Here is a 12,915-nt window from a genome sequence, read left to right as displayed (position 1 = left end):
TGATTATTACAGTAAATTACCTATGATCTTTTTATAAAATAACAGATGATTATCTTTAAAAAACACACACAAAATAACACATAGAGAAAACTCTGACATATAGTATCTTAAATATTGTATCTTTAAGTCACACATTTAAGTGCAACCTAGATCAGTTCATCTTTTCATAAATCCCACCATTACTATAACCACTATGCCTTGTTTGAAAAGTGTCAGTAATTAAGAGCAGACAGAGCAAATATATCCTCTTCACTATGAAATTGTTTTGAGATGTTAACAGCTCAAAACACAGGAAAGCTTGCCCTTGCCCCTGCTCACATAAGCTTAAAAGGCTGTCAAAGTAATCATTTGCATGCTTAGCACAGGGCTTCATACAGAGCAATGTTCAAAATATACTTGGAGAAGTTTTTTAAATTACAATTAAATCATTTATCTACTTTAAAATAAAATATTAAATATAATCACTGACTTTCCTATTTCAAATTACCTGTTCTTTCAGGAGCTGTTCACAGGCTTCATGTAGGGTTCCTGTCTTATTGGACACAAAAAGATACTGTTTCTGCAATGATTCCAGATGCTGAAGAGCACTGTTTACATCATTCAATATAGCATCACACTGCTCCTGAAACCCAGACAAGTAATCCCTCATCTGTCTAGAAAACAGAACCAAAAGGGGATTGGCAATAATATTTTCCCCCAATAAGCATACACAAAAAAACAGCAAAGTCTTATTTTCCCCCAAATGCCTGAATTTCAGAAGGAAAGTCTGACATATTCACAAAGTTTATTACATTCAGAAATGTACCAAAAAACTATGTCACAAACTGTTTCTTAAGAAGAAAAATTACATAAGAAGGAAAATGACTGAAACAAGACTGGAACACCAGGGCCAGCCCAAGGTATCAAGTAGGTCCATCCTTCTGCCTTTGAAAGATGGTGTGATGTCATGGAAAGAATTTTGGATTTGGAACTGGAAAACCTGAGTCCAAGTCCTAGCTCTGCCCAAGTGTCCATGACATTAGGCAAGTACTGAATATTTCCAGGCCTCAGTTTGCTCATTTGCAAAATGGACATAGAATACCTTTCCTCATAGGGCTGCTATAAAGATGAAATGGAATCACACATCAGAGAGCCCAACACAATGCCTAGCGATAGTAGTCACTTAATTAACGTTAATTAATGCAAATATTCAACCCACAGTCCCCAAATCAGCTAGAAACCATGGTTACTTCCTCCATGCCGGCAATACACACAAAGAGAACAACAGTTAACACCCAGCCTAGCTGGCCATCGCTTAAATCTCTCTCCCTCCAAAGAAAGACAACAAACGCCTCTTAAAAGTTCCTGCAAAACTCCCACTTGATCCCAAGCATTTCTAGAGTTATCTAAAAATCAATGTCTGCCCCCTTAACCTATTAATTACGATGTAACTTTTTTAATCACACAACTTCCAATACCAGTTGTAATGACCCAAATCCTCTCTAGCTATTCTTAAAGAAAACGTTCAAGCTTTCTCTGTCCCTTAATTTTATTTAAAGACACAGATTATAAAATGCTTCAGAGGATCTAAAACAGAGGATAGCCGACAAATGCAAGAGCCACATACCTATATTTAGTTTCTTCATCCTGATCCATCTGAGTTTGCAGCTTTGCAAACCATGAGAAGAACTGGAAAAAGAGAGTATTATGTTGTCAAAAAACTAAAACAGACAAAATGAAAAGTGGCTACATGCTAAACAGCAAGTCAAAAGGGTAGACACTAAGTCTTATTGTTTCAGGCTCAGACATTAATAGTTTTAAGCCCGGAGTTGATAATTTAATTGCACAGTCAGTATCTACATGCTAGGAAAGGCAAAGGATATTAAAAACACTGGCCATTTTCAGAGTCAAATAAGGAAGAGTATTAACAAGATAATATGCAGAAATAAATATTTCTTCCTAAGAGGCTAATGCCTACTTGCTAGTTTGCCAAATTTGAGTAGGTGACACAGGGCTTTGGGTAAATATTAATATTAATGTTATCTAATAATAATTGCAAAGATAAACACTCAAAAATAATACAAAAGAGTGGTTTAAGAACACGGACCTTTGCATCAGCTAAACCTGGGTTTGAATTCTGGGCCTACCAACAAGTCGTATACTTAAAATGAGTACATTTTATTGTATGTAAATTATAACTCAATATATTGGATTTTTTTTAATTTAAAGAGAGATATGCAAGTGCAAATTTAATCCAGAAGATTTTTTTTCAAATAGTTCAAATAAATTCAGAGACATAGTGCAAGAGTATCTTTTATAATTCTCAAGTGCGATTCGAAGTTAAAGGTATGCTTCATTCTCTCAAGATATTAGGCGTGCCAAGTATCTGGGCTTCCGTTTACTGAACGCTGATTGTCTGCCTGCTACATACTGCATTTACATGCATTACCTAATTTAATTCTCACAAAAGTCCTATGAACTAAGTATATAATTATCCTTGGTTTACACATTAGGAAACTAAAGACCTGAGAAGTAATCTGCCTAGGCTCACAAATATGGGAAGTGATGGAGGTGACTTTCAGATCCAGGCCTAACTCAAGAGCTAACGCTCTCCATCACTTGGCAGCACTGCCCCTCTCGACTTACTGTATATGCAATTCAGCACAGTTGCTTTGTGGTTCACTTGACAAATGTCTCAGCTCTGATTCTTAACAGGACAGAAAGAGGAGACAGAGGAAGTGGCAGAAGAAATTACTGCATATTTAAATTTATAGTTAGGAATAAGCAAAAACCAAGAGAAGATTACACATTATAAATGACTGAAAAATAACTCTAAATGTTCAGCTAAAGAGAATACTGAGGTTTTAAAGAAAGAAATCACCTAGCAGAGAGGCATGTGCATGGGGGTCCACATGTGTGCAAGTGCACATACATATGTATGCTGGGAGGACATGTTCACACAGACACACACTGGGAGGAGGTCAAAAGGATGTAAGATATCAAAACCTTAATAAGTATAACAAGTCTACCAACATCCAAACTGGAATATTGTATTTTCATCTGCATTGCAAATAAAATTGGGCAATAGGTTCATTTTAAACACTTCAGAAATAGTGTATATTGATTATACTTCAATTTAAAAAAAGTGGCTCACAACTCAAAAAAAAAAAAAAACAACCAAAAACTCACTTATGAAACAGCCACAACACAAAATCAAGAATGCTCTGTAAAGATTTTATTTTAACTATAATTTCAAATGTTCAGAACTTTTGATTAGGACCTTTTTTACTAGCCTTATTTTACTGAGACATTTAAAACAATCAAGCATCTTTAGAAATAACACTGCCATTCACCTGTTGTGCAGTTTCGATTCTTTCTTCTTTCATTTCTAAGGAGGTGAAACCCTTCAAGAGAATGTCTTCCGTGGATTCGGGCACTATTGAAGAATGTGCAATGGGCAGCGACCGGGATGTTAAACTGCACAAGTCTTCAATTGGGAGCTTGAAAAAAAAGAAAAGAGAGCCACAAAGATTAAAATAACTTGAAAATTCTCTGAACTTAACAAGACTGGTATTTCATCTCAGGTGTTCTGAAAAGAGAAAGGAATGCTTTCTATTAAATCATTTAATAAGTGTCATATAACAGCTACAACTAAGCTCTCTCTGTATTAAATGCTAGTCTCAAAGTGTACCCATGACACAAATATCCCATCATTAATAAAGTATGGGGGCTTGTTTTGTTTCTTTTGTGCTTTCGGTTCTTTCTTTTTAAGTAAAGCATGGTTTTTGAGTTACTTTTCTAAAACTGGTGGTGAGTCTGTACTAATTCACACACATTTTCTTACTGGACCCTCTTGCAAACCAGAAAAAGGCAAAACCTGCATGCTAATGCAAGAAGCTTGCCCTTTCTAGTATCAAACACAAATACATAACCTTATTAATACCAACCGGAGAACAAATTGCACCCAAGAATTAACTACCAACAACTGTTACCTCCTTCTACTATTTCCACTGCTGGCACACTTCACCCACATCTTCTTGCTGACAGATTGTGAAATTACAACTGAAAAGAATATCAGAGTTTCCCATCAGTTTCAGAAGAGCCTGACTTTGACACCATCAGACCTGCAATATTTTCTAGATGTCCACTACTAAAGATAGTCCAGCTGTTCATTTACCTAGAGTCATACAGACAAGCTATTTTCAGACCTAAAAGAAAGGAAGCATAGATGCTGGGGAAGGTACAAGGGCCAGATTGTTTCATTTCAATTCTAGTTCCAGCCCTTATGGCATGACATCTAAGGTCCAGCAATATCAGACCTTGATTCAAGGCCTTAGGAAATTGCCCCCTGTCTATTTTTCTAGATATAGGCATTTCATCCAAAGATTTCATCAGTATTTTCTCTTCAAAGCTAAAATAAAATAAGCTAGATGCAACATGCACCATCATTGATTTAGAAACACAACCCTTCAAATATAGGGGTTTTGTACCTGGGTTCAAGCTGTACCTTCAGGCACAGTAAAGCACATCACAACACAGCCTGGATTGAACCCTGCTCCTGCTCACTTACGAGCTGGGGGACAATAAGCAAATCACTTAATGCTTCTAAATCTCAATTTCTTCTATGTAAAATAGGAAGTACATTATCTGTATCATGAGGCCATTGTGAAAAGAAGAAAACACAAGTGTGGGAAGAGAACAGGCTTCTTGGACCACTGGGAAGTTGCAGGCAGGAAAAAAAACATGTTCAGGAAGGTCCTTGATCTGCTTTCTCCCCACAAATGAGTCTGACTCAAGAGCCAGGAGGGTCCTGGAAGTACATAATTATGTCTTATTAAAGGTATCACTTGTTCATGTAAACTCTTCCTGAATAGTGACATAATTCCTGAGTACTAAAGGACTGTTGGGCAGTAAGAATGAGGTTTCTCAAATCTAGTGAGAATCTCTTTTTTTTTTTTAGTTAAAGTTTTTTTTTTAATTATTTTATTTTATTTTTAGGTTTTTTTTTTTTTTTTGGTGGGGGGAGGTAATTAGGTTTATTTACTTATTTATTTTTAATAGAGGTACTGGGGATTGAACCCAGGACCTTGTGCATACTAAGCACACACTCTACCACTGAGCTATACCTTCCCCACTCTGAGAATCTATCTTGAGTCTACAGTGTCACCAGCAACTGTGCTGCCACCAGAGGTTCTGGAGGACAGAGGAAGCTAAGTCCACCTGCTCATGCTCTGTGCAACCACCCCAGTTACCAAAAACAAGCTGTCTCCTTGGAGAGGGCAGGTAACCCACCAGACAGAATATTACATGTACTCAGCCTAATGCCTACCAAATAGGAAATACGATAAATGTGAGCTACTGCTATTTATCATATTACTACCATTATTCCTATTTATTAGCAGCAACAGAATAAGTAAATTTATGAATCAGAATCTATACTGCTTCTTGGGAACAGAATAGTCTGAAAGCTATCTTTATACAATTATATTTTATTAGTAGTAAAATTTAGTTATATATGAACAGATTATGAAAAAACTCAAACACATAGTTCTATCAGCACTGCTTATATGATACCTACGGAGGAAAAGAGAAGGAGACATGGATTAGGCACAGATTTGAAAAATATACTAGAAAGGGCCTGGATGCTAGGCTAAAATAAAGAACGGTAGACAGGGTGTTGCTTGCACCCTAATAATAAGAAAAAGACAAATAATGTACGAAATCATATTCCTGAATGTATCAGAGAGCTAAAGTTCCAGAGTAATCAAGTAGATTACTAGATTAAAACCTAGAGAAAGATGGGCACCTTCAGGCAGAGACAGTGTGAGCAACTGGTTCATCACAGCAGATGATGGGAAAAGAAATGACAAACGCCATATGAACTGGTAAGAACTGGGCTAAAATTTCTTATAAACTGCTAAATGCTGGAGGGTGGATGAGTACAAAATGCTCCGGAGCCACAGACACGGGAAGTTTGCACCCACTCAGACGGTCTTCATGGAACTCCACCAGGTGCTCACAAGAAAGAATGAGGATGGTGAGGTGCAGGCCTAGAGGAGGGAGCTGTAGAAAGTGGGGCACAAGGTGCCATCCAGACCCTTCTCCCCAGTGGAACAAAAGACACTCTAAAAAGGGCAGCAAACCCTATCTACCCTAGGGCACAGAAGACATACTACAGCTGGGGAAAGGGAGAACAAACGACCACAACCCCTGGAGGAGAGGCGAGAAACCACCCAAGCCCCAGAGCATTAGAGGTCTCTTACTGCAGGAGGAAGGCCGAATCAGGAAGAAATTCCACCCCCAAGCCCAGGAGCAAAGGGGCCTGCCTAAGACTGAGACTGGACTTGGATGACAGAAAACTCCCACCTACCACGCCCCAGCTACCCGGCAGCAGCAATCCACCGCCATGGGAGAGGCAGAAGCACAGACACCCTGAGACACAGGCACGGAGCACACCAAAAGCTGAGGGTCGAGGAGGAGGGTTAAGAACACCCTGCAGCAACCCAGCCCCAACCCAGACAAAAGGTAACAAGAGAGAAGTTTGAAGCCACTGGTAAACTAAAAACAACCAGAACAACATCAAAACCCTAGCTCAACTCCTAACTAGGCTGATTCAACCCCCCACACTAATAACTAAACAGAAGTGTACTCACTTCCAGCCATTCATACTATTTTTCTCATTCTCAGATGTCCTGCATAATGTCCAGTATTCAACCAAAAGGCACATTAAAAAGGGGGAAGAAAATTCACTGTCAAAAGATAAAGCACTCAACAGACCCACATCTATCTTTAATTCAATTTATTTTGAGAAAAAAAGGTTATAAACATATCTTAAAAAGTAATGTAGGTCATGTAAGGTACTATTACTCATTCTCAAATAAAGGAAATCCTGCACGTGCTACAACACAGATGAACCTTGGAGTCATTATGCTCAGTGAAATAAGCTAGTCTCAAAAGGACAAATACTGTATTTTACCTGTTATATGAGGTACCTAGAGTAGTGAAATTCATAGAGAAAGAATGCAGAATGGTGGTTTCCAGGAGCTGGGAGAATCAGGAGTTACTGTTTAATGGGTACGGAGTTTCAGTTTAGGAAGATGAAAAAGATCTGGAGACTGACAGTGGTGATGGTTACACAACAATGTGAACGTACCTTGTGCCACTAAATTGTACACTTAAAAGTGGTTAAAATGACAAGTTTTACTTCTGTATTTTTTACTACAATTAATAAAAGTAGAAAAAAAGTAATATAGATCAATGTCAAAATCCTGATTGTGATACCACGTACTATAGTTTTGCAAAATGAAAAAGTAATGTAATAATCATATTCTCCTAAGTTCATGAGGCCTTACAACGCATTAATTCTGGTACTACTTCATAATATATAACAAATTCCAGATAAAAAATTAATTCCCAGAATCGTTTGTAATATATATGGCAGTCTTTTAAAACATATTTATTTGAACAGGTAAAAAATTCATGTGGCACAAGATACAAAGGATATTCAATGAAAAGTCTTCTTCCCATGGACCCATTCATTCCCCAACGATCCGGTTCCCTCCTCAGAGGCTCTTAATGTTAACTAGCACGTCAGGAAGCTTTCTTAAGGCAGTCTATCCATATACAAAGGAAGTACACCTTTTTTTTAATCCAAATAACAGCATATTATACACACTTTGCCTTTTTCATTTGATATGCAGCATTTTCAACAGAGCATAAGGAAAAGATGGAATTTACTTTCTTCCTTTAAATTCATAACTCTCTGTCATTAACCTATAACGAGCCTTTTACTCTAATAAAAGTCCAGGAGCATAGGATGATTAAGTGAAAACCCAGTCTCCCTCTTTCCATCTTCTCTGAAGCAATACCAACGTTTATTATAGTTTGAGAAATATTTCTAAGGAATTCAAAGGCAAAATAAAGAACTTTAAAAGAAGAAGGAACCAAAGAAATAATCTGGAATTTTTATCAATCTTCTTTTATAGATATTATTCAAAACACACGAACGTATTTTTCTCCAAATCATCAGAAGAGTTAAATGAAAAGTAAACTCCTCCCCTACCTCCACTTTCAACTAATTTTTTGCAAAATTTTTTTAAAGTACATTTATTTATTTGGGGGGATTATTTATTTGTTTGTTTGTTTATTTAAATGGAGGTACTGGAGACTGAATCCAGGACCTCCTCCATGCTAAGAATGCACTCTACCACTGAGCTACCTTCCCTATCCCGTTTTAACTAATTTAACTGTTTTCAGTATTTTTGTTGGTTACTCCATAACTCATAACACAGATTCAAAGCATTGTGTTTTATCAATTGATGGTCTTATCTACTGACTCCCCGTGACATAAAATGAAGAAATGAGTACCCCTAACATGTCCTTTTATATTTACTCTCAAGTTTTGTCACCTATACCATCTCTTTTTCAGACTGTCAAAATCTGTAATATTTACACTTTGTTCTGTAATTAAGTCTTTAGATTCATTTTTTTAATGATACTACATGCTTCCTAACTCCTATTAATTTACCAAAATTACAGATTTACTGATACCATCTGTGTTTTGGATGTGCCTCACATTTATTACTGTCATGTAAAAAGGATACCAGGGTGTCACACATGTGCTTAGTCTGTCATTCTGAATCAAAAAAAATCTTCCAGTATACTTCAGAAAATGAAATCATATGAAAATTCTGGCTACTTGAGAAGGTACTACAGATATTCCAGATATAATCTGCAATCTAGACATTGTGAGTAAACATGATAATTTGAATATATGAAAGAGCATTCTGTTTGATTGGTTCATGCACAAATGACTACTTCCCAGTCATACAGACTTTCAAATATCAGAAGCAGAAGGCCTCCTGTTCACTTGCTTTAATAAAAAACCATTTTCTCTCAAGCCAAGCAAGAGAGAAGCCACACTGCAACCACTTCTAAGAAACAAATTTATAAAGTAACAAAACAAGTTGCTTTTTAAGAGTTTATGAGAAGATGTCCCCCAGTAGGGGCATTTGCCCAGCTGTCTTCTCAAAGCACCTGGGATAGAATGGCAAGTCAAGAAGGGTGTGGTGGTGGGGGAGGATACAGCTCAGTGGTAGAGTGCGTGCTTAGCATGCACAAGGTCCTGGGTTCAATCACTAGTACCTCCATTAAAAATAAATTAAATAAAAATATAAAAAACTAATTACCTCCCCCCCAAAAAAATTTAAAAAAATAAAAAAGAAGGGTGCAGTGGTGTCACAAACTTCCCTGTTCTGACCTGTCATTCACTCCTGACTAGGAGATGACAATGCCCCTGGCTCACTCACACTGTCCTGGCTCCCAGATGGAGCAGACATTCACCACCCGAAAGAGAGGAGCATAGTCCTCGGTTGCTGGTTGCTAGTCCCAGAGAGCTACTGTACAGTTTATACAAAAGGGGACAAGCAACATTCTAAATACTAATTACAATAAATTATCAAGCCTTGCTTGACCAGCTGAGCAACTCCAGGAAAAAAACAATATACCTTTCTCTCCCAAACTTTATTTCTTCCCTGATTCTGGGCTGGAGAAAATCACTTTTGTTATCAATCTAATTAATTCATTCCCTGAAAGAAACCTCAGGTTACCTTCTCTGTTTGGAGCAAATCACTGAGGAGGTAGAGACGGAGTCTCAGAACCTTTCACAAGGCAATTAACCTCTTCTTTCTTACCTTTGGTCTGTGTGACACCAATACCAGCTCAGGATCATGATTCTAATCTATTCTTTTAAGGTACTATTCATATGAGAGGGGAAAACATATGAATAATAAAATACTAACAGGTAGCTTGCTGTGTGTACCTCACATACATTATTTAATTCTCTCTACTTCTGTGAGGCAAGTACTATTATAATCTTCATTTTATAAAGAAGAAAAGAGGCTCAGAGAATTTAAGAATCATGTCTAAGGCCACAAAGCCCTTAGAAAAACAAAAACTTTAACAGTAAATTACAGGTAAATTTCAGTGTAAATTACCTCAGCATTTTATTGAGAATTACTAAATGCAGTAGAAAGAAAAAGGCCCTCACTACTAAAAGGTTTGCCCTGGCTACAAGAAACCAGACTACCTAATATTCTACATCAAATTCTCTTATCTAACATCAAATAAAAAGGTATAACTTCTTTCCAAGATATGATTAGTTCTTCAGAAAAAAGAAAGCTATTAACAGCTTCATCATGTTTGCTGAGAGCTAGCTGGCTTCCTGCTATTTAACTAACGTGTTCTGTTCCAGTTGTTCAGGAAGTAATTTATCTCCTGAAAATTGTGAAACTTCACAGAAAACCCTTCACAGATACACTGGTTGGGCAAAATAAAAATTAAGACATGCTTCCTCACTGTCGGTGTTAAAAGAGTGGTAACAGCAATAAAAAATTCAATTCCAGAGTCTTCCTACCAGACATATAAAGGGAAATGAGGGCTGCAGAAAAGTTGAAAAGCAACGAGAACCTCCCTCTCAAAGATTCCAGGATGGGTAAATAACAGGCTGGTACTTCATTCTCACAGGAATCCCATACCAAGGCTGCATGTACTGGAAGACCTTCACTGAACCCTTGAACTGGTGAAGTTCATCCCCTACCCATGACTCTGCATTGTTTTTTCCCTCCAGCTGGAAGCTTATTTTTCTCATTTTCCATCACAAGGTCTCACCTTAGACCGTTACTATCTCAGAAAGGCCTTCCCTCTTTATCTAAAAGGGCACACCTCATCCCCTGTTGTCATACCCTGTTGTCATACCATACTGTTTTATTTTCCTTAGATCATAAACCACCTTCTGAACTTACCTTCTCTGCTCTTTTTAACCTGCTCATGATCACTATAATTATGTCAGCTCCACGAGGCAAGAGATCCTGTGTTTCTTATCATTCTATCCTCAATTCCCAGCCCAGGATAGGCACATAATTCATGGTAAGTGACTGAATGAGACTAATGGTAGATATTATATTGCATAAACATCAAATAATGGGGTGAAAATGAAGAGATTCCATTAACTACACTCCAAATCCTTTCCTTTGTGCTCAATGAGAATAATAATATTGTATGATTCAAGACAATAAAAAACAAATTGGGTTACTTTTCTTGTGGAATATGTTTGCCACAGATGCTGTGATGCCCAAGCATTCTGCTTTGGTAATAGGCCAAATCAATTATAAACAGACTCAAACATTTATAGAGCAAACAGTTTCTATCATCCAGAGCCTAAAAGACTTTGACAGCCACGCCAAAGCAAATTTCCACCTGCTTCCTCATTTATTTCAAACCCACTTCCAGCACAGAATCCTAGAGGTGGACAGAGAAACCCAAGAAAAAACACCTGTACTTTACGGCAGAACGTGCAACAGTGAAAGTGGAGAGAACTTTCAAAGAGTTCTTAACCTCTGAAGTGTGAAGGCAAGGGGAAAAAAAAAAAAAGCTTAAGTCTGTAAACTCAATCTGCCTTTGAACACAACTCCAAACCGTAAAAAGAATGCTTCCAACATCAAAAAATAACCATCCTTATTAGTAAAACAATCTTCCTAAACCTGGCCCTCAAAACAAGAAAAAGTTTGTAAAACATTTGACAATTGATAAAACGTACTTCTGGCTATTATAAGTAACTGAATTGAATCACACAAGCAGTAACATGCATGATGTCTCAATGGAAATTAGGATTTAAAACGTTGACACTAAAACCGAACACTAGCATTATTTAATAATGTACTGATCCAGCTTCTAAAGAAAACCCATTTTTATTGCTTTGCTACAGCAAATATGAATCGGATCTCCACAACCTGCACTTGATCCAGAGCTCACTGCTCAATGTGCGATGAATGAAACTATCACTCAGTATCAAGTTTGGTCTCCCCAAGTGCCCCTATGGAAAAAGGAAGCTGAGTTATTCATTAAACTGATGAACGAATACTAGTAAGAGGCTGTCCTGAAGCAAAGCACTTCGGGTTCAGTGCCCTCTCCTTCCGGGAGAAGGTGGGCAACAGGACTGTGCCTCGCTGACACCAGGGACACCCGGGGCAGGACGCCCAGAACCAGGATCCGGGCCAACCGTCCCAAGCCGCAGGGGGAGGGCTGGGTGCCGGCGGCCTCCAGCCACTGGACGCCCCCGCAGCCTTCCCCACGCGGGAGGGGAGCGTCGGCGGTCGCGGGCAGCGTGAGGCCTGACAGCCGGGGAAGGTGAGGGACCTCTCCAACCGACCCGCCACCGTGACCGGGGAGGAGAGAAGAGAGACCCTGGACAGGGGTCTGCAAGGCCGGGGTTCGTCAGCGCGGCCGTACAGCATGCCAGCCCAGCTCCCGCCCGTCACCTTACCTCGGCCGGCACCGGCAGGTCCTCGGCCGCCGCTTTCAGCTCCAGCACCGAGTCCGCCTGCCGGTCGGTCAGCGGCGCCGTCGTGTCCGGTCTCCTATCCCAGAGAGCCAGCTTCTCCCGAGCGTCCCGCTCCCCCGCCGCCTCGGGCAGCAGCAGCAGCGCCGCCTCCGCCATCGCCGACGCCCCCGCTGCCCGCAGCAGCAGCTGGGAGGTCGGGACCCCGACAGAGAGAGGCCCGGGCCACTTCCGGGACAGTCGCGGCTTCCAACACGGCACCGGCGGAGGGGCGGGCCGGGCTGGAATACCCTGACCCCGGAAGTGCTTCCCCCCTGCGTGGGCGGGACTGAGACCAGGACCGACGTGGCTTTTAAAGGGGTAAAAGTATTTCCGGTCGGGGTGTAGATGGAGAGGGCGAAGGATATAGGCCCTAACGGAAATAGAGATACCCCTACCGGAACTCTCTTCCTCAACATCAATAACTTTATTGTTACGTGTTGTTGACAACTACGCACAGCTACCCCGCCGACAGGGGTCTTCGTGAGCTCCAGGATATACTGCCTCTCTCTGCTCGCAGCTGGGCAGTCTGGGTGGAGTGTATGGTCTGTGATTTCCTT

The 12,915-nt window shown here is 39.6% G+C and overlaps 1 protein-coding gene and 1 non-coding gene across 2 annotated transcripts in view; both read right to left on the bottom strand.

The window, feature by feature from the left end:
- Positions 1 to 12,616, bottom strand: part of COG3 (component of oligomeric golgi complex 3) — a 53,675-nt gene extending 41,059 nt beyond the window's left edge. Inside the window, exons 1-4 of the mRNA XM_010980849.3 lie at positions 12,302 to 12,616; positions 3,333 to 3,479; positions 1,607 to 1,668; positions 488 to 653 (exon numbers count right to left, since the gene is read on the bottom strand). Coding sequence (XP_010979151.2) covers positions 488 to 653; positions 1,607 to 1,668; positions 3,333 to 3,479; positions 12,302 to 12,475 — 549 coding nt within the window. The 5' untranslated portion in view covers positions 12,476 to 12,616. The remainder of the gene's footprint in view (positions 1 to 487; positions 654 to 1,606; positions 1,669 to 3,332; positions 3,480 to 12,301) is intronic.
- Positions 5,038 to 5,110, bottom strand: TRNAT-AGU (transfer RNA threonine (anticodon AGU)). The gene has a single exon. It is a non-coding gene; the product is annotated as a tRNA-Thr (tRNA).
- Positions 12,617 to 12,915: the final 299 nt, after the last annotated feature.

Source organism: Camelus dromedarius, chromosome 13 (genome assembly GCF_036321535.1).
Source record: "Camelus dromedarius isolate mCamDro1 chromosome 13, mCamDro1.pat, whole genome shotgun sequence".
NCBI classification, from domain to species: domain Eukaryota; kingdom Metazoa; phylum Chordata; class Mammalia; order Artiodactyla; family Camelidae; genus Camelus; species Camelus dromedarius.
This window is presented reverse-complemented; position numbering and strand designations above follow the sequence as displayed.